At 38.0% G+C, this 20,147-nt stretch overlaps 1 protein-coding gene across 1 annotated transcript in view; it reads right to left on the reverse strand.

Annotated features, from left to right (window-relative positions):
• The window catches only part of LOC142160244 (putative neutral ceramidase C), a 45,911-nt gene that overhangs the window by 14,404 nt on the left and 11,360 nt on the right, over positions 1 to 20,147 (reverse strand). Inside the window, exons 6-11 of the mRNA XM_075215181.1 lie at positions 13,301 to 13,378; positions 11,843 to 11,963; positions 9,922 to 10,047; positions 5,725 to 5,811; positions 4,815 to 4,919; positions 2,478 to 2,559 (exon numbers count right to left, since the gene is read on the reverse strand). Coding sequence (XP_075071282.1) covers positions 2,478 to 2,559; positions 4,815 to 4,919; positions 5,725 to 5,811; positions 9,922 to 10,047; positions 11,843 to 11,963; positions 13,301 to 13,378 — 599 coding nt within the window. The remainder of the gene's footprint in view (positions 1 to 2,477; positions 2,560 to 4,814; positions 4,920 to 5,724; positions 5,812 to 9,921; positions 10,048 to 11,842; positions 11,964 to 13,300; positions 13,379 to 20,147) is intronic.

The raw sequence follows: 20,147 nt of genomic DNA on the forward strand, positions 1-20,147 counted from the left end.
ATCTCCACTTTTTCAAACCCGCAGTTTAGTAAATCTAGCCCTAAATGTCAGTATCCTGTGGCAGAACACAGAAAGAGGTGTTTGCCAATATAATATATTGCATATCTGGTAATCAGGTGACAAACGCTGTGGTTCAACAACATACTAAAATATTTGTTGTTGGTTTTAGTTCATATTTAATGGATTTCTGTCCCTGCAATAACTACTTACAGAAATGTGGTCCCACTTTTTAGCACAACTATTAAAAATTATGTTTGTGAGTGTTTTTTTGTGTATTTTAAAATGTTCTGTGAAATGAATTCCAATACATTTGCCCCTACGTGGCAGCAGTAAACTATTTATATATCTCCAATAAATAACTTTTAAATGAACTATAGTATTAAGCTAATTAAGTATGTGTGTAAAATCTATATACACAGGACTTATTTTGCACTTGAATGAGCAGGAAAACAGTTCTGGAATTTCATTTATTTCCTCTCAACATGTCATAAGTTTTTGATCTCTTCTTCTTTTTTAACATCATCATCACCATTTATTTATATAGTGCCACTTATTCCGCAGCGCTATACAGGAAACTAAGTCCCTGCCCATTGGAGCTTACAGTCTAAATTCCTGGAGGCTATTGAGACAACTACTCATTGCTTAAAAAGAACCAAACCCCTTTTCCTTTATGAATGAAGTGGATATTGAAGACTAACATATTAGTACAACCAAAGTAAGACAGGTATCAGTTGTTCCAAATATACACATAGTATCTCTACTAATACTATAACACTTTCTTCAAAGGATAAGAATTACGTATGCTATGATCATACTGTGTGTGATCGCTACATCGGGGGTAATAAAAAAACCATTTCATCAAACACATTAGTATACATAAAACTGCAGATAATTTAATATACACTCACTGATCAGAGGCAAGAGGGAAATTAATCTGTTACTCTGTATAGGTAATGGTCTCAATCCTTATATATTTCAAATCACAATGAACAGAGATTATTAATAATTCAAATAAGATTATGGTCCGTTACAGTAATATATGACAATTCTTGGTGCAGTCATTCTCTGAACTATATATGGCTATGCCATTCTATAATTGAGACGTCCCAGTTGCTACAAACATCTCTAAGGATGACGCTGAACATAGGCGGATTATTATAAAAGACGGAACTAAAGGCTACGTCGGGTTGCCTTGAAAAAGATTTTTAGCGAAACAGTCAGAGTCACAGCACGTCGCTATCTTATTACAGTCATGCCTAATAGCCTAGATCTAATAGCCGAATAGCTATTATACTATTGCCTTCGAGCAGACCTCCAGGGGGATTTATATAGTGCAAAATAGATTATCACAGAAATACGGGGGTCAGCTTCTTTGGTTATATATGCTATTTCTAGGCATTAATCAATTGCCTATACACAACCATGCTGGGAAGAAGATAGCACTTAGGCAAAACTCCTAGAGGCAATGTGAATATTTATTTAATCTATCACCTCACCCAGTGATTGCTCCCACTCGGATATTAGTGAGACTAGGATTGATTTGTCATGTTTGCCTTAGCCTAAAGAGTACACAGTTACCTGATTATAGGGCACAAACCTAGGAGGGGGTGCATTATATCTATATAAATAGCGGTGCGCCTTAGTAGTGTTTTACTACCAATTTTAACAGTTCTTGTATTTGTACTTCACTCAAACCACATTTCCTATTTTTAATATTTTGCTAATTATTATCTATTTTGATACATTTTTTAATGCATATCAATAAAGATTGTTGTATATTAATTTAATAGATTGTGAGTGCCCTATCAACACATCTCTTCCTTTCTCTGTCCAATTATTAACATTTGATTAATGTGTGGGTGCACCTGTCCTCTGAGTCTCACTAGCAATAAAAATTATTATAATAAATGGATGACTTAAAGATTAAGAAGTAAGGAGGAAATCAATCTACCCAGGACGATATATATCTCTTTTAAAAATTACAAAACCCAGCAATTACAGTTAATACAAAAACAAGTCCTTATTCCGTGTGTTTGAGTAAACAATCAGCATTGCAGGCACACAAATAATTCATTGTAGGACTTTACAGGGGCAAACAAGGTAGATAGACATGAGACATAGGAGAGAGAAGACCCTGCTGGTGAGAGCTTACATTCTACAGGGAGGGGGTAGTAAGAGACAGTAGTAGCAAGTGGGACAAGGTGCTGGGTGGAGGAAGTGGATGTGGCAGTGGTAATGAGGTACTAGGAGGGTGTTAAGGTACACAAGCATGAAGAGGTAGATTTTGAAGAATTTGTGGTGGAACAAGTTAAGGTGTTCTAGTTGTGGGGAGCAGTGCAGGAGAAGTCTTGGAGAAGAGAGTGAGACAAGGTTATAAAGGGAGATTATAGATAATTTTTAATCTGTATATCAAGCAATGGATACATGGCTAAGATAGGTTGATAGACATTGTAAAAAAGTCCAATGAAAACACTCACCATGGGTAAAATTGATTAGTCCAGGGCCATCAATTGTTCCTGCAGCAAAGCTGTAACCAAGGGCAGGTTTACAAGTTGTTGCCTTAGATAGATAGAAGGTAAACTCAATGTTACAGGAAATAATTAACTGTGATGTCCATAGAAATCTCCCCTATATAATACAGCTTTATATTATGCTTATATCTGATTGTGCCCATTTAAATGTTTTTCTTTTCAATTTAAAATATTGAAACCCAGAAATTACAGAAGTCTTCACCTAATGACAAATTCCTTAAAAATAGACCATATGTTACCAGAATGTAGGCAATGATTTTTTTTTAAAATATACTGTGCTCATTTCTTAAAATAACATACTGGAGCATTAAAGTATAAGTGGAATAATTAATTACGCAGCTCAATACATCCCATTTCAGGAGACTTTCACCTGAAACAAGTGTGATCGGCTCTGGGGCTGAGTGACTGGCAAAATTTAGCCTGGGGGACAAGTTTCGGCTCAGCAGCCTATTAGGAATATTTGAAAGGAAAATAAATGCAAGTAGCTCACTGAGCCAGTCAAGCCAACCACTGGATCAGCTTTTACCTTTGGAAATGTATATCTAAAACTGAAGTCGCTTTGAATTCAATGACCTGTGAAAAAGTACTTGACCCGCAGCCTATGCTTCTATAGACAGAGAATTGCTCTGTGACTTCTAATATCCTTATAATTTACAGTATAGGATAAATGATCCACTTCATAACTTACTGGACATCATCATAATATGAGTCTTACTCAAAGTACATGTATGATAGTAATCATTGATATTCTATGGGATAATTAAAGCTTATCCTGTCAGTTTGGGTGCAGTAGAAGTCTGTATTGTGGAAAAATAAGCACATTGAGTTGAAGATTTCTTATCAGAGAAAAATGAGGATACCCTGGTAAAATCAGGATATGTGAGTGCACTAGTTTAATAATAAACCAATTAAATTAAATAATAATGGTACTGAAATTCATTGAGGAAATCCAAGGTAACTCTTTATTCCACAGTAGAGGATAGGTCTTTACTTATAACCATGATACAGATATAATTTATTTATAATTATCAAGAATTAATACATACAGTATGTTAAAGGTGCAATCACCTGTACAAATGTGGTGTGCTTCCTTAACATAAATCACAGCAAAGAGTCACAATTTTCCTTAGAGTTTTGACTCAATATACTATTAATATTTTGCAACTTGCTAATTGTCATGTAATTACAATGGCAACCAAACACCAGTGTTATGAATGCTCGTGTTGTTAGCAGAGAGGCGATGGAAAGTTCAAACCCTGACCCCCTCTCTTTCCAGTTTTATCATGTGACCAGCAATGAGCTCGGTGACTAATTGGCTCGAGCTAAGAAATCAGGTTACAATTTTCTGGGAACATGTTTCCTGGAGACACACTTTTTTTTTGCATTAGCAACCAAATAAATCACAACACATCGATTTTACAAAGGGAGGTATAGGAGGACATCCTTGAAAAATAACTGTAGACTTAAGCTTCATGTTAAAAAGCTACATTTTTGTTTAAAGAAATGTCTATGTGGGATTTAACAGACTTAATACACTGGTGTATTATAATAAAATGCGTATTTGTTCTTGTTAATTGTATTAAGTATTTCATTTGTTTGACCAGAAAACCTGACCTGAGCTTTAGCATTTAAAATAAAATGTTAAAAAAAATGTAAATGTAATTGGTAAAACTAATTATTATTTATTTTTCAAATTTTTAGTTTCTTTTTAAAAAAAAATATTTTATTATTTGTGAAGAATCCTCTTAGTCTTCCAAATAGCCAAGTAGCTGAGCACCACTGCCCGCCAGTATTGCCGGGGAGCTAAGCACCGCTGCCAGTCAGTACTGCCAGGGAGCCGAGCACCGCTGCCAACCAGTATTGCCAGGTAGCCGAACACCTCTGCCAGCCAGTATTGCCTGGAAGCCGAGCACCATTGCCAGCCAGTATTGCCAGGGATCTAAGAACTGCTGCCAGACAGTATTGCCGGGGAACTAAGCACCGTTCCCAGCCAGTATTGCCAGGGATCTAAGAACCGCTGCCAGTCAGTATTGCCAGGGAGCTAAGCATCGTTCAGTTACCCAGGGGAAATGTTATTGTTAAATTGTGTGACAGAAGATAATCAGCAATAGAAAACCTTACATAACACCCAACCTTGTTAATTAGACCCCTAAATCTCAATGCAAGGTGGTAACTGAAATTATTATTATATAAACGTACAGTTTTAAAAATACAAAGCAAAAATTATTTTCAAGCAAGGTAAGAGGGATACCATTGTGAAGATTTGTTTATAAGTATACTTACATTGTGCGTGTCATTAAGCTGCACTGTGACATTACTCATGTCTACCCACTGGTGAGCAGAATTCACAGTCTCCAACATTTCCTTGGATGCTGAACCGTAGAAATCCTTATATTTCAAAATAGAGAATTATATTAAAAGGAATGTCAGCAACACCTGTGCTGTACAGAGGCTAGTTATACACCCCCTCCAGCTCTCCTCCACCTGGAACCCCTGGACCTCCTATTTCACAACAGAGCTACAGAATAAACCACACTCCTAACTCAATAATACACTTTCCAGCTTCCATCTCCCTACTACCCTCTACTAACAGCCCCCTGTCCTCCTCCCTCTTCTCTCATTTCATTCAATTGCCTACTTTTACTCCTCACCTCTTAGGACCCTCACCCAAAAAAATCTCACATCTACTCTTTACTATATTGTTTATGATTTATATATATATGTTTATTTGTGAATAATGCTTAAATAATGTTAAATACAAATATATTTATTATCAGATTACCATTGGTCTATGTACACCCCTTCCTTTCTTCCCTTTTGTTTTTTGTATCCCTAAAAAAACTCAATAAACAAATTTTAAAAAAATATATATATTGGTCAAATTTTGTTTATGCCAATTAGTAAGGCCATTTGTAAGTCCTTTGTTAAGATATATTTGAATCCCCTACTGTGACATTTATCCTGTTATGCCCAACTTTGCCTGGACATACATTACAAGGTACACAAGAGGAGATTGATCATACCACGTCCAAAATAATGGCAAAAAGATGTCATTTGTGCTTTGCACAGTGATGCACATGTTGCCACATTAGATGTGATCAGTAGATATATGCAGCGCATATGGTACCCCCAGCTTACTGTATAGCCTAGGGTTATTTCCCCCATTACATAGATAATATAAATATTGGCCTACCTTAGCTCTCTGACATATTTGTTCTCCTATTATTTTTGTGCTTTCAAACATATCCGCTCCTGGACCAGTTGCAATGCATGTTGAGACCTTAAAAATGAGTAAGTAACACATTGATTCAAAGACTTTGATTTAAATGGTTCTTTAAATTTCAAAATAGAGCTATTCTTGAAACCAGTAATGAAACCAAATAAAAATCATGGGCATTATTGCATTAGTAAAAAAAAACATTGACCGGACAATGAGGCTGAATATGTCCCTTTGTCTCTTAAAATGTGGTAGAATCACTACTGAATTGTAGTTTCACTGTGTGGGTGTTATTGAAGGCTCTTCTTAAGACAACTAGTGAAATTAATATATCATATCACATGTATATATATCCTAACACCTAATTAACCAACAAGATCTACAATCTCACCAAATCCATAGTCATTTCATGATTCATGGCTGATAGCTTTGTATTTACACCACTGTGTTTATTATGAACTAATATAAATGTATCTTGCTCCCTCACTACCATTTTGTGACATGAACCAACGAGAATTCAGCATATCAGGTCACTAGTATGGCAATAGTCCTGTCATTCAGACATGAGAGAGGGTCATTTATTAATACTGCTCAATGGTGCATAGCTGCAATACAACCATAGCAACTAATCAAACATTTGGGTGCATCGTTTAACCTGCACTACACAGATAAAAACGAATTGGCTATTGGTTGCTGAGTTACTTACAATACAAAGAGAGGGGTAATGAGAGGTTTGATAGCCCCTTAGATGGTGGAGCATGGAGCCTGTGTAGAAATAATATATCTCTCACTAAGTTTTACCTACACAGTTCAGCCCTCAGTGTCATTTCAGTTTGACAATCCTGCTCTAGGCAAAGGTCAAACACAGGACCACTGGGTGGGATACCAAAGTGCAGCTACGAAAATGGTGACAAGAATTACAGCAACATCAAAATGCAGAATTTAGTAATCTTGATATGTAAAAAATGTAGACTTACTGAAATAGTTACACAGAACGTTTGCGGCAACGTTGCTATAAACGCAGACAGCCGTACAAGCCGGCACTGTGATGATCGTCACTTAAAAGGCCAACAGTTACATTGCTGCTATTAAGGGGGCAATGTGAGGACCCGGCGCCTGTATAATGTGTAAGCCTTACTTAAAAACACTATACAGGCACCGGTTCCTTGCATCGCCCCCTTAATGCCAGCAATGTAACTGTTGACCATCACAGTAGTGCCAGCTAGTTCGGTTGTCTGCGTTTATAGCAACGTTGCCGGAAATGTTCTGTGTAACTATTTCAGTAAGTACATTTTTTACATGTCAGGATTACTAAATTCTGCATTTTCATGTTGCTGTAATTCTTGTCAGCATTTTCGTAGTTGCAATATTGACTACCACTGGGACCACTGACTGCTTGACTTTCCTTCAATAAGTCTTATCTATTCCAGGTGCTACCGGGCATAAACATGAACAATATTTGTCATGGTCACATTTTGGAAATGTTTGTGGAGATATAAAGGACAGCTGGTAACTACATAGATGTGTCATTTAACAGGGGCAGTAAAGCTGGTTAAATTGCACTGGAGTCATCACAATAGTGTGAATTATGTCCTATGGTAGTGATATATTACTTTCATACTTTGGCAGGAGCTGTTATATTGACTAGACTGCACTATCATGAATATGTGTTCAGCCCACACAATGACTGGCAGCACTGTGTGTAATCACTGGACAGCCACCAAACCTCTCACAAATGTTTCTCTTTCACTGTATTTAGAGGTCCATGATTATATGACTTTTACACATGTGAAATAGACAAGACCAGCACTTGAGCACCAAGGTAAGTTAAAGAATGAAGGAGAGAAAGGATTTTTACTTCCCAAATATTTGGTCTTTGAAACAGCCCTGACTTTATAATTAAAATGATTTACTTAGCACAATGCAGTATTTTCAAGCATTTAATAATGTTTTGCAAATGCTGCAAACGTTTTCATATTTTGGCTTTTTAAGGAAATGCATAATATACGTTTTCCATTACTGTGTCTCTGTAAGGGGCAAACTAATCACAAAGGTCCCTGTATTCAGATCCACTGACGAAATTGAATTTACACTAATTTCCACAGCCATAAAACAACAAAACCTTTTCATTGCACACAGCTATATTAGGGCAAAATAAGCAATTTAATTGTTACAATGTTTATACCTATTGCTTTTCCAGCTGACTGCTCTAAGTTGGACATTTAAGCTAAATTAGAATTGTGATTCTTAATTTTCTAGCCAAACTTAACAATTAGTTTTTCAATGAATAGCCTCATCTCCATAGTCCATGGTTGTCTTATGATTATTCCTCCATTGCTTTGTTAGACATTTCAAATATGGCTTTGCAATATTATTAGAATAATTGCTTAGAATTAATGGACCATTAAATATCCTTGAAACTGACAGACTTGGGGGTATATTTACTAAACTGCAGGTTTGAAAATGTGGAGATGTTGCCTATAGCAACCAATCAGATTCTAGCTGTCATTTTGTAGAATGCACTAAATAAATGATACCGTATTTCCACATGTATAAGGCGCAACTTTTTTTAAAATATCTGGGGTTTAAAAACTGGGTACGTCTTATACAGTGGCAGCGCAAATCCGAACCGTTAACTGGACAGGCTGGTTCGGATTTGCGACCCGGAGTACTCCTCAAACCCGAGTTCCGCTGAGCGCGTTTAGTATTTCACTGATGTCACGTAGACACGCCCCAAGCTGTGTAGGACTGGGAGCTTTGTAGGCTGAAGTCCCTCATGTCAACAACGCTGTGCAGTGGCGCTGCCTTCCTGTCATTTCAGATTCCATTGTCCAGACGCTAAATCTATAGGCAAGGGTTGAGGAAAGTACAGCTGTCTGGAACCCTCTTTGTGCACCAGAAATGCCGATGAGCTGTTAACAATATAAAATATTGTATGGGACGATATAAAATAAGCTGTCTTACTGATCTTTCTAGCACAATGAAAGCGCTTGCAGTAACTTCTACTTACATGGTATAATGAATAAAACTTAAGTTCAATAACTGTATGTAATACATTTCTTTTCAAATTTTGGGCCCCAAAATTAAGGTGCGTCTTATACATGGGAGCGTCTTATACATGGGGAAATACTGTAACTAGAACCTGATTGGTTGTAATAGGCAACATCTCCACTTTTTCAAAACTGCAATTTAGTAAATTTCACCCTTGATCTCCAAGAATTCAGCATGTACTGATTTGTACATGAATATTAGACATTATGAATACTGGGGTTATGAGAATTCAACATTATCTCAAATCCAAAGTCTGTGTATTTTAGAATAACTAAACTTGGACAAGGAAATATCTAATTTTGAAAGCACAAACATAAGGACCAATCTAACTTGCTAGCTATGAGTAATCACGTCAGGATTATAACGAGGGCTTCCATGTGGCTGGAGTAAGCTCCCTGTGTGCCCACCGTCCTCGGGCACGCCCACCCCGCCCCCGCCCAGAGACCCTGACCAGACCCAGCTATTGATACCTTGTGGGGAGCAGGAGGGGACAGTTGAATCATCTGCTCCACTGTCAGACTGGGAGAGAAACACTCCCAGCATGCCACTGACATGAAGGAGCAAGAGCCATCGGCAGCTTTACAGGTATGAAGCTGTCGGCTGCTGCCCCTCCATGTCAGCAGCCAGTGCTCAGTGTGTCGGCGCCACTGGGGGGGTCGGGGCGGGGGGGCACTGCATTAATGTCACTCAGTCACTGTTGTAGGTGCCCCTTAAACCTTGAGGTTCTAGGCAACCTCCTAAAGGTAGCGCTGTGCTCTAACTCCATATATCAATTCTAAACAAGAACAAGCACGCCAGGAACTGCTGGGCCTAAGGGCAGAAACCCATTAGCTGCTATCAATATCATGCCTCATAGATGTAAACTAAATAAAGTAGTCTCAGTACATATTAACTTTTTCAGCTAAGCAGTTCCAGAAGTGTTGGCTTTCTTTTTCAACCAGGAAGTACATCATACCTAATAGCCTTTTAATAGCTCACAGTTCATTAAAAAAGTGGAAAAATCAACCATATGTGAAAAATCCATAATTGGGTAAATTATAAAGGAAAAGTCACAGTTACTCTTACAGTTTCACAATATTCCTAATCTTCTAAAATCAAATGATTGATGATAGCGTCACTCACCCCCCCTTCTGGACAGGTACTGGTAGGGTTTTCACATGATAGGCCTGTATTTATACAATGAGGACCTTTGGTATTCGGGGTGACATCTCCAAGGTTTGATGATGCAAAAGCTGCTACAAATGATCCCTGTAATAAATATAATCAAAGGCATCTAATCACATTTCATTTGCACTTATATCAAGAATGGCAAAGCTGAAGCATAGTACAACTTGCAACATTTATCTTCAAATTCCATATAATTCTGTAAGCGGTGAGCATACGGACTAGCCGTCCACAGCTAATCATAAGTATTACACCACATACTTGGCAACAGGTGTCAAATTTAATAATTTCTGGGATTTAATCTTGCTTTGTGCAACAAAAAATATTATTATTTATAATTAGGCACATCTAAAGACAGAATGAGAATGTAATAGAAATTCATATTTTTTGTCTTTTTTTTTAAACATTACACTTTTCTTATTTGCAGTGTTATTTATTTTCAGAGATACTGAAATAATATCAGCACTGATACTTTGAGGTTGATTCTAACCCATATTTGTAATTTATGTACAACTATTAAATAAATAATTGTCTATACACATTAATTGTATATGTTTTTGTAATGCATTTGTATTTCAGGCATGTAATGCAATTTTGTTAACTACTTGTATTTTTAAAGGACTATGTTAGCTAAGTCCAACATGTAAAGACATCTGGATAAATGTATCAAGCTGCGAGTTACCTGGGGGTTTGAAAAGTGGAGATGTTGCCTATAGCAACCAATCAGATTCTAGCTGTCATTTTTTAGAATGTACTGAATATAACTAGAATCTGATTGGTTGCTATAGACGACATTTCCACTTTTCAGACCCGCTGGAAATTTGCAGCTGGATACATTTACCCCCTAATGTTATTCACAAATATGTAAAATGTGTATGTGCATGTATTGTAGGATCTGTTCTTCAGGCGTCTTACAGATAAGTGGAATGATGGACACTGTAAGGGCCATAACTGATGCTATACACCTCTTCACCCTTGTAGCACAGCCGGGTTAGACTAAGTAGACTAGATGAAGGTGATTATGGGTACTTGATTATTGTGTAAACCAATAGGCCTTCCATGGACAGTTGTACTATAAGTCTTAGGGCTAGATTTACTAAGCTGCGGGTTTGAAAAAGTGGAGATGTTGCCTATAGCAACCAATCAGATTCTAGCTTTCATTTATTTAGTACCTTCTACAAAATGACAGCTAGAATCTGATTGGTTGCTATAGACAACATCCCCACTTTTTCAAACCCGCAGCTTAGTAAATCTAGCCCTTAGTATGCATTGCTATAATATTTATTGTCCACTAATCAGCTTTTCGGATCAATGCAGAAATTTCCAGTAATTGCAGCACAAACCATTTGTTTTGAGAAGGCAGAACTGAAGGAGGGGTATAAGGAATTTTGGAGCATTATAGGACAACATGCAATACTGACAGGCTATGTATCCCTGGCTGTACATACAAATATCTTTAATTGAAAAACAAAGCATTTCAATTGTGATATATACATATATATATATATATATATATATATATATATATATATATATATATATATATATATACATACAGGGGAGGGCTGGCAAACTTTAGCCCGGGGGGCAAGATTCGATTTAGCAGCCTATAGTCAAAGGAAAAAAATGCAGGTGGCCCAGTGACCCAGCCCAAGGTGGCCCGCTAAGGGACCAGCCCGGGACACAGATGCCCCCCTGCCCCCCAGCCCGGCCTACCCCTGTGTATATATATATATATATATATATATATATATATATATATATATATATATATATATATATTAGCGAATGTTAATTGTGGAATCTTTGTATAAAGCAATTGTGACATTGTGCTATATTTGTTATTTGTCATGAATTTGCCATTCAATGTAATACCAACCTCGCCAGGCAATGCTCCTTTATTCATTTCCTGTTCAAACAAGTATGAGGCATAGCCCATGTTGTCACTGCTGATCAGGTGGTTAGTGTTGGGCATACTAACTGCATGCACTGCAAACCAACTAGAACATGGAGAAGTCATTAGTATGTGTGGTAGTAAGCACTTGCTATCTAGTGATAGAAAGAGAAAATAGTGAAAGACAAAAGAGTCCTGCCTGTAAACTGGTACATAGATTTCTCATGATGGGACATCCTGTGAACACCTTGTTGAGCTTTGTGGTAGTTACATTACATTGTGGCAATGGACAAGTGCTTTTATTTGACTATGACCCTGGTGCCAAGCAACATGATTCGCTGAACCTGTCAGAGAAAGATGATAGAAGGAAATAGTTCTACAGGTATTCTCCTGTAGAGCTATAAGGAGAGTGTTAGAGACCTGTGTGTAACTACCGAGTTAGGTGGGGAGGGGGGCAGCTACTATGGGGCCCTTGTGTAACTGCTACCTGTGCTGCTTGGGGCCCTGCTCACCTCTGCTGTCTCCTCTGAGGTCCACACCAACCCATGACTGCCCTCTTACTCTGCTGCAATGTCCACTGAAGGGGTCACCCTTCTGCTCCATGATGTTGGCGATGTGAGCGCTGGTGATGTCATCAGTGGGAGTTACCAGGTTTTCCCCACATTATTATTATTGTCGTTGATTTGTTAGACACCCCATTGTTCAGCAGCGCCAGATAGTGAGCATATAATGGAGCGTGCATAAAACAGGGACATGAAATGATGACAGGATACTAGACATAACCCTTTGGAGGACTGATGACGGTACGCAATGTGTCCCTCCCTAGAAACTGTGGGGGCCCCATCACAAATTTGCTATGGGGTCCATAAATTTCCACTTATGCCCATGGCTAAAAAAGAAGACCAGCTTGTCCTCAGGAAACAAAAGAGTTAACAACAGAAATTTATATGACAAACACATTGTGTTAGGTTGCATTCAACAATTGCTAAAAGAAACTTGGCAGTAAGTTTAATTCCAGAGCATACACCAGCGAAAAGTTTATGTAGTAAAAGATTGGGGACAGCCTGTTTCCACTAACAAATTAGTCACTTCTTCTGATATTTACTTTTAAAAAACATATATATAAGTGTCTGTGATTGTGCGCGCTTGCGTGTGTGTTTAAAGACAAAATACAGGTCAGCACCATTATCTTTTTCAGGTGATACAAGGAAATTATTAATATTAAATGCACTGTCTGGTTAGATAGACAGACCGACAGACACAGTGCTTGGTGAAACCTGTATAAATAGAATCAGATAGAACATTGTACTGAATTTAGCAGTAGACAAAGTGTAAAAGTTACAATTAGGCAGATTTTTGTGGAACTTGCTTACTTCTTAAATGCTGTTTCCTCTAATGTATACATGTGCTATAATTTGGCCAAAACACATTTAAGCAATTTACCTGATAAGCCCTACATCCTGACCATTCATATCCACCATCTTCAATATGACCATGTCTTTGTCTGTGTTTGACGGGTACCTGTGTGCAGCAGACAGACAGATACATAATCAATGGGTTCACTCAGAGAAAACCATCAGCTTATAGACAGATACTGTACGCCTTAGAGAAGTCGATAAAGGAAATAATGGTTTTCACTTTGCTTCAAGTAGAATGATCTCCTAATCTGTAGAACATTACTGAGTTTGATACAAAATGAATGCTTCTCAATAGTTCACACAGGCAAAGATATGTGTGGGCGACCAGATTATTATATGTATATAAAAACACAGGCAGACAGACAAAATATTGCTTTATTTTTACATTATGCTGAATAGCAGCTGATCAAAGAAATTCAAACTCATAAAGACAAGACATTTACATTTACCAATTTACCGATTGAAAAACAGAATATCCCTCAAGAGACTACATTGAGTTGTTGTGGTAACTGGAGCCTAGTACCTGATGAGGTATCTGTTTTACAGGCTAAATCAATATTCAGCCTATCAATGTGCTAGGGATCAGTGACTTCCCTACCTGACTGGTTCCCAGTGAATAGTTGGACATAATACTTATATTTAGCATTGTGAATATTAAAAAAAAAAACATAAAATGGATGCTTTGTCCACTTTAAAGGAATCATCAGGACAATTTCAAATATCTAAGGTCAATTTATAGCAATTTATTAGGAGTACATTTATTGTAGTTATATTTTTTTTCCTGGTGGAAGGAAAGAGGACTTTGTAACTGTTAGGTTTTCATCTGTTTTGCATTCTGCTTGCTACTCAGATCTGTTGTGTAATTCAGATGTGTCTCACTCTGACTGCTGATTGGAAGGCTGCACTTTATAAGCTCTCTCCTGCTCTGCATTCATTGTCAGTGATAGTGTTACACTTTTGCATCCTGGTTCCTGTATCTGTAATCTGTGTTATCCTGACATTATATCAAACAATTCCTGGCTCTGCATTGAGCAGCCTCCTGGTTCCTGATACCTGGCTGTGCAACCTTAGCCTCCTGGTTTCTGTTACCTGGATTTGAAACTTATAATGTGCAGGTTTCTGATATCTGGCTTTGCTTCTGCATACTATTCATATAACTCTACACAGTATCCTTGGGGATGTACTGTGGTATTACTCACTCTGCTGGGCATTTGCAGTAAAAACTGTATATATTTCTTCATTACTACAAAAACTGTTATTTACCAGCGTTACTATAAAAACAGTGTTACATACCTGCATTTCCATGAAGACTGTGTATATTTCTGCTTTGTTACAAAGACTGCTATATATCTGCATTGCCACAAAGATTGTGCTATTCATGCACTGTCTTTTGGCTGTGACTAATCCCTGCACTACCTTGGAATCTGTGTTTTCACCTGGCTTATTTTAATATTGCAGTATCCAGTGAGCTTGTGGTGAGACCATCATTATCATCATCATCATCATCATCATCATCATTTATTTATATAGCGCCACTAATTCCGCAGCGCTGTACAGAGAACTCATTCACATCAGTCCCTGCCCCATTGGAGCTTACAGTCTAAATTCCCTAATATTAACACACACACATACACATAGACATAGACATATACATACAGACAGAGAGGTAGAGACTAGGGTCAATTTTTGATAGCAGCCAATTAACCTACCAGTATGTTTTTGGAGTGTGGGAGGAAACCGGAGCACCCGGAGGAAACCCACGCAAACACAGGGAGAACATACAAACTCCACACAGATAAGGCCATGGTCGGAAATTGAACTCATAACCCCAGTGCTGTGAAGCACTGAACTGCAATAAACCTTATTATGTTTTTACTACAACGTCCCCTCGTATTCACATGAATTCCTAACACTAACAGAGCACAATCTCTCACTTTGCTTAGAGAAAAACAGAAACCATCACCAAATTGTAAAGACAGTATATTGAAGATATCTATAGGTCTGGATTTAAGTGATTTGCTCTCATAGACCACCTTTGCTGTGCTACTTCAGACACCACATACATTGTTCGAAAAATATACATTGTGCAAGGTTGCACTGAACAGCACATTATTACATAGCAACATAGTTGATGATGTTGAAAAAAGACACCAGTCCATCAAGTTCAATCTATTTTGTATTTTCTGTGATCCCTCTTTTATATTTGAGATTGATCCAGATAAAGCAACCGCCAATCTGTTTCAATCAGGAAAAAACCCTCCTGACCCAATATTGCAGTCCTATTTCTCCCTGTATCCACTACTATCCTTATTTTAATTTACGGTCGTAACCCTAGATACCCTTTTCCACTAAAAATTTGTCTTACTCTTTTTTAAACATATCTATTGAATCTGCCATCACAACCTTCCCTGCCAGTGAATTCCATATATTGACTGCCCTTACTGTAAAGAACCCCTTCCTTTGCTGGTTGTGAAACTTCCTCTCCTCTAACATTAGGGGGTGACCGCAAGTCTTGTATACAGTCCTTGAACTAAAAAGTTCCCATGAACGTTCTCTGCACTGACCCTTAATGTATTTATACATAGTAATCATATCCCCTCTTAGACAACTCTTTCCTAAAGTAAACATGCCTAAACTGGCTAACATTTCCTCATAACTTAATGACCCCATACCCTTTATCAATTTTGCCACCCTTCTCTGAACCCTTTCTAGTTCCAAAATCTCTTTTTTGTACAGTGGTGCCCAGAACTGTGCTCCATATTCAAGATGCAAAACTACACTGTCTTCCCTTGCATCTATGCCCCTTTTCATGCATGCCAATACTTTATTGGCCCTTGCAGCTGCTGCTTGACTTTAATGCAGCACTTCTGTGTGGAGTTAGGATTATAGGATTAATTTCCAGATCTCTCACCTCAGAAAGAACATTTAATTAAGGATAAACAACCTGAACATGTCAATAGCAAAACGCAGCCTCTTAAAGATAACAACAGAAAAAGAGAGGGATATGAATACAAAAATGGCCACTACAAAGAATAGCTAAATGATGTGAAAAAAAATACAATGCAGGCAGTATTCAAGCTATTTTTACATGAATGCAGCATTTCCAAATGATGTATTCACTCTTGTTACAAGTAACTGACTTATGACAAGGTCGTTATCATTAGGTGTCCTGTGAGTCACCTTTACAAGGGCCAACACAAAACATTGGTTAACTTTCCAGCTGAAATTGCAGATCACAATGTTCTGTATTAGAACACCAGCAGATGGATGTTATCCACCTTTACTGTACTGTTCACAGACCATATTTCTCACTTATGCAATTACTGAGTGGCTTTTCTATTTGCCAGTGAAAGTTAATTTACCAGCTGATTGAGCCTCTCTCATTTAAAGTCTGTCAGTAATCCTGTGTGATACCTTTAACTCATCGTAAAGATTTTCCTCAAAGTTGAGGATTTAGATATAGCATGAAAATTGTGAGGTCAACCAATGACTGTATCTCGCTCAACTGAAGTTAAAGTCATCAGAGCTATCACTGTTTATAATGGAAGTGAAAAGAAACTTTGGAATCCGTGGACCCCTGTAATGTTAATTGCTGCCTCACAGCCGCGGGGAACGGGGCTAAAATTATGCCACAAACCCCGTCATAGAGGTTTCCCTCCTGCCCACTTCACTAGGAAATGGGCAGTATGTAGGAGATTGGCCTCTCTTCCAGGAGACGTACCCAGAATTCTGGAGTCTCCTGGAATCCGGGAGAGTGAGCAAGTATGATTTAAGCTGTAAGCTCCAATAGGGCAGAGAGTTATTTCAATTATTAAACATTAATTCAAATAATAATAAATATTAGCGCAGCTTGCAATAAGTCAGGAAGGGGCGCTTTTATTATTTCATCTGTAGCTAAACTTAAAAGGCTATTTAGGAAGGATCAAAGCAGTGTTTCTTCATGTTTTAAACTGAAAAATCATAAATGTTATTCACTCTTTTTTTTTTTTCTTAAAGAGTTCTACATTATTATTTTCATTTATTTATATAGCACCACCATATTACATAGCACTGTACAGACAATATTTAATCATTCATATCAGCCCATGCCCGTCGGAGCTTACAGTCTAAAATCTGTACCACACATACAAGGGTCTATTGTATGTGTGGTAGAGAGGGTCTATTTTTTGTTAGCAGCCAATTAACAGTATGTTTTTTGGTCTGTGGCAAGGAACAGGAGCACCCAGAGGAAATCAACACAAATAAGGCACTGCTAACCACTGTGCCACTGGGCATACCACTTTGTCATATCACAACAAAGTTCATTTTTCACCTATACTTTGTACATTTTCAACCTATTTAAGAATCCTCAATGTGTCCTTAAGGCTGCCTTTATACCTCTTTTTTCTTGGAAAAATGTTACCTGCACAGACCAGGCAAATCCTATTACTAAAAGTACTATTATTGAAGTCAATGGAAACAATGCTCTCTATATGATAATTACTATAATTAGTCAATGGAAACACTGCTTTCTATAAGAGAATTACTATAATTAGTCAATGGAAACACTGCTTTCTATAAGAGAATTACTATAATTAGTCAATGGAAACAATGTTTTTTATACAAGAATTTCTATTATTAAAGTCAATGGAAAAAAATGTCAATGTAGCAAGGACAATTATTTCCATTCACATTCATTGGTGTTTACATTTTTTAATGTCATTTTTGGGGACAATGTATTTTTTTGTATCCCAATCATTTCCATTTTGAATATTTTTGTAGAAAAAGGCGTTTGATGCTTCTTAAATATACAAAACAAGGTAGGCGGTTTTAGGTTCGGTGAATAATAAGACAAAAATTAAATTACTTAGAAACTTGTCTATAAGCCTCATTCTATGATGACATTAAGCTCAGAAAAAAGACCAACACAAGACCATCCTCTGTGCCGAAAATTAATGTAGCTTGTAGTTTTTATTTTTAGTCATGTATGTTGATACTATCAGGCAGAGTTATTTATGTTTGATGACCTAGGATATAGCTGCACACTGAACACAATAGTATTTAGTGCAAAGAGGTCAGCAGAGCTGTGTCATCCTAACCCAGAGAAACGGAAAACAAAACAACAAATTTGAATGACTAGGGAAATATCTTTGTATTGAATTAAATAGGCACGTCTGTGATAATATAAATATATGGCAGAAATGGTGGGAACAGAGGAAAACCAGAAAAAAATCAACACACGAAAATTTGTAAACATTTCATGCGGGAATTTACAAATCTATGAATTAAAAATATTAAATGAAGTCATTTGAAGGAGAACAACCCTTTTTATGAAGGAGATATAGGGAAATAATAATATATATCCGCTCACAGCCCATCAGATTGGACACACTGCATCAGTCCAAATAAAGTTAGTGCCCAGAGGATAGTGGGGTGTGCCTTTGAGTGACCGCTATGTAGTGGACATGTGCCCCTGTGATTAATCCAATTGCAAAGTGACAGTGGCAACATGTGATCTGTGGTGGGACTGGAGGATAGAATATGAGATTCATGGTTCACAATGAGTCTGATTATCATGCAAGTTATTTTCATGAGTTCCGTTCTAACTAACTTTACCATTCCCTTTGACCACTGAACCATAGCGAGACCGTTGGGGTAGTGAGCTGTAACTCGGGAGACAGGCTAGCCTGAGGATCGAGAGGGAGGCTCCAGGTTTTGCTAAGCATGCTGGGACCAATAATACACAATAAGTCTGACACTGCAGGTTTTGGCTGATGGGACAGGATATCTGAGTAGAGGGACAAGAGCATCCCGGACAAATAGATCAGGTGACAGAGACAGGTAGAAAGTGCCGGTCCAGAGACAGATAGACAATCTCCAAGGCAAGGTTAACAGCTCTGAGACATATCTGGGAATTACTGTTTATTACATTTGCTACCTGCAACCAAGGAATGTCTAGGAGGGGTAAGTAAAGGAGTGTGAGTGTAATGTGAGATGGCGCCAGAGGAGGACTAGCAAATGTTAGCCCGGGGGGGCAAGACTCGACTCAGCAGCCTGTTTTACAGGGAAAAAATGCAGATGACCCAGTGACCAAGCCTAAGGTAGCCTCTATGGGACTGGCCTGGGGGACAGATGCCCCCCCTGCCCCAGAGCCCAGCCTGCCCCTGCCGGGCACCCAGTCTTTCAGCATCTATATTTGTACTGCACTGCCACACCTGTTTACACTGTTTAAACCCCCACACGAAAAAAGGGGAACAGAGGACTGGGTTAACTTGAGAAAACCCAGGCCTAGAGGTATACGAGTGTCAGAAACCTACAACATGCCATACCTGTGTAGGGGCCTACATAAGCATTAGAAATAAAAGAGAATAAACATAAACTTGATAATACTAAAAGCCTGAATTTGTGATTCCGTCTAGAATTCAAGCACAATAAAGCTATTTCCCATTCATTTCAACAGACTGTTCATTTCAATACAGCCCCCCTACAAATTCCTCTACCAGTCCCAGCACTAAACAGTGTGGACTGGTTTCCACTAAAGCAGGTGGAGAATGAGCGTGTTGTCCCCCTGTCAGAGGGGATCAGCTAATAGTAAAAACACAATATAGAAGAATACATCACCCAATAGTTTGATGCCATGGAAGTTGCCAAAGGCGAAGACCAAATACAAGCTCTGGTGACCTAGGGCTGATCCATGGGGGAGTAGAAGCATCTAACAATTAATTAACCTGGCTAAAATCCATGTAATTTGCCCTTAATTCTTAAATGGTTCAAGTCACTCAGGTTTCACACACTCACTATAGTAAGTACAATATATATCACAATGTAACAAGTATTAAGATAACTTTCCATACTGGCTATCTACCATGAATTTTGATCTTGGTGAGGGACCT

Source organism: Mixophyes fleayi, chromosome 6 (assembly GCF_038048845.1).
Source record: "Mixophyes fleayi isolate aMixFle1 chromosome 6, aMixFle1.hap1, whole genome shotgun sequence".
Lineage (NCBI taxonomy): Eukaryota > Metazoa > Chordata > Amphibia > Anura > Limnodynastidae > Mixophyes > Mixophyes fleayi.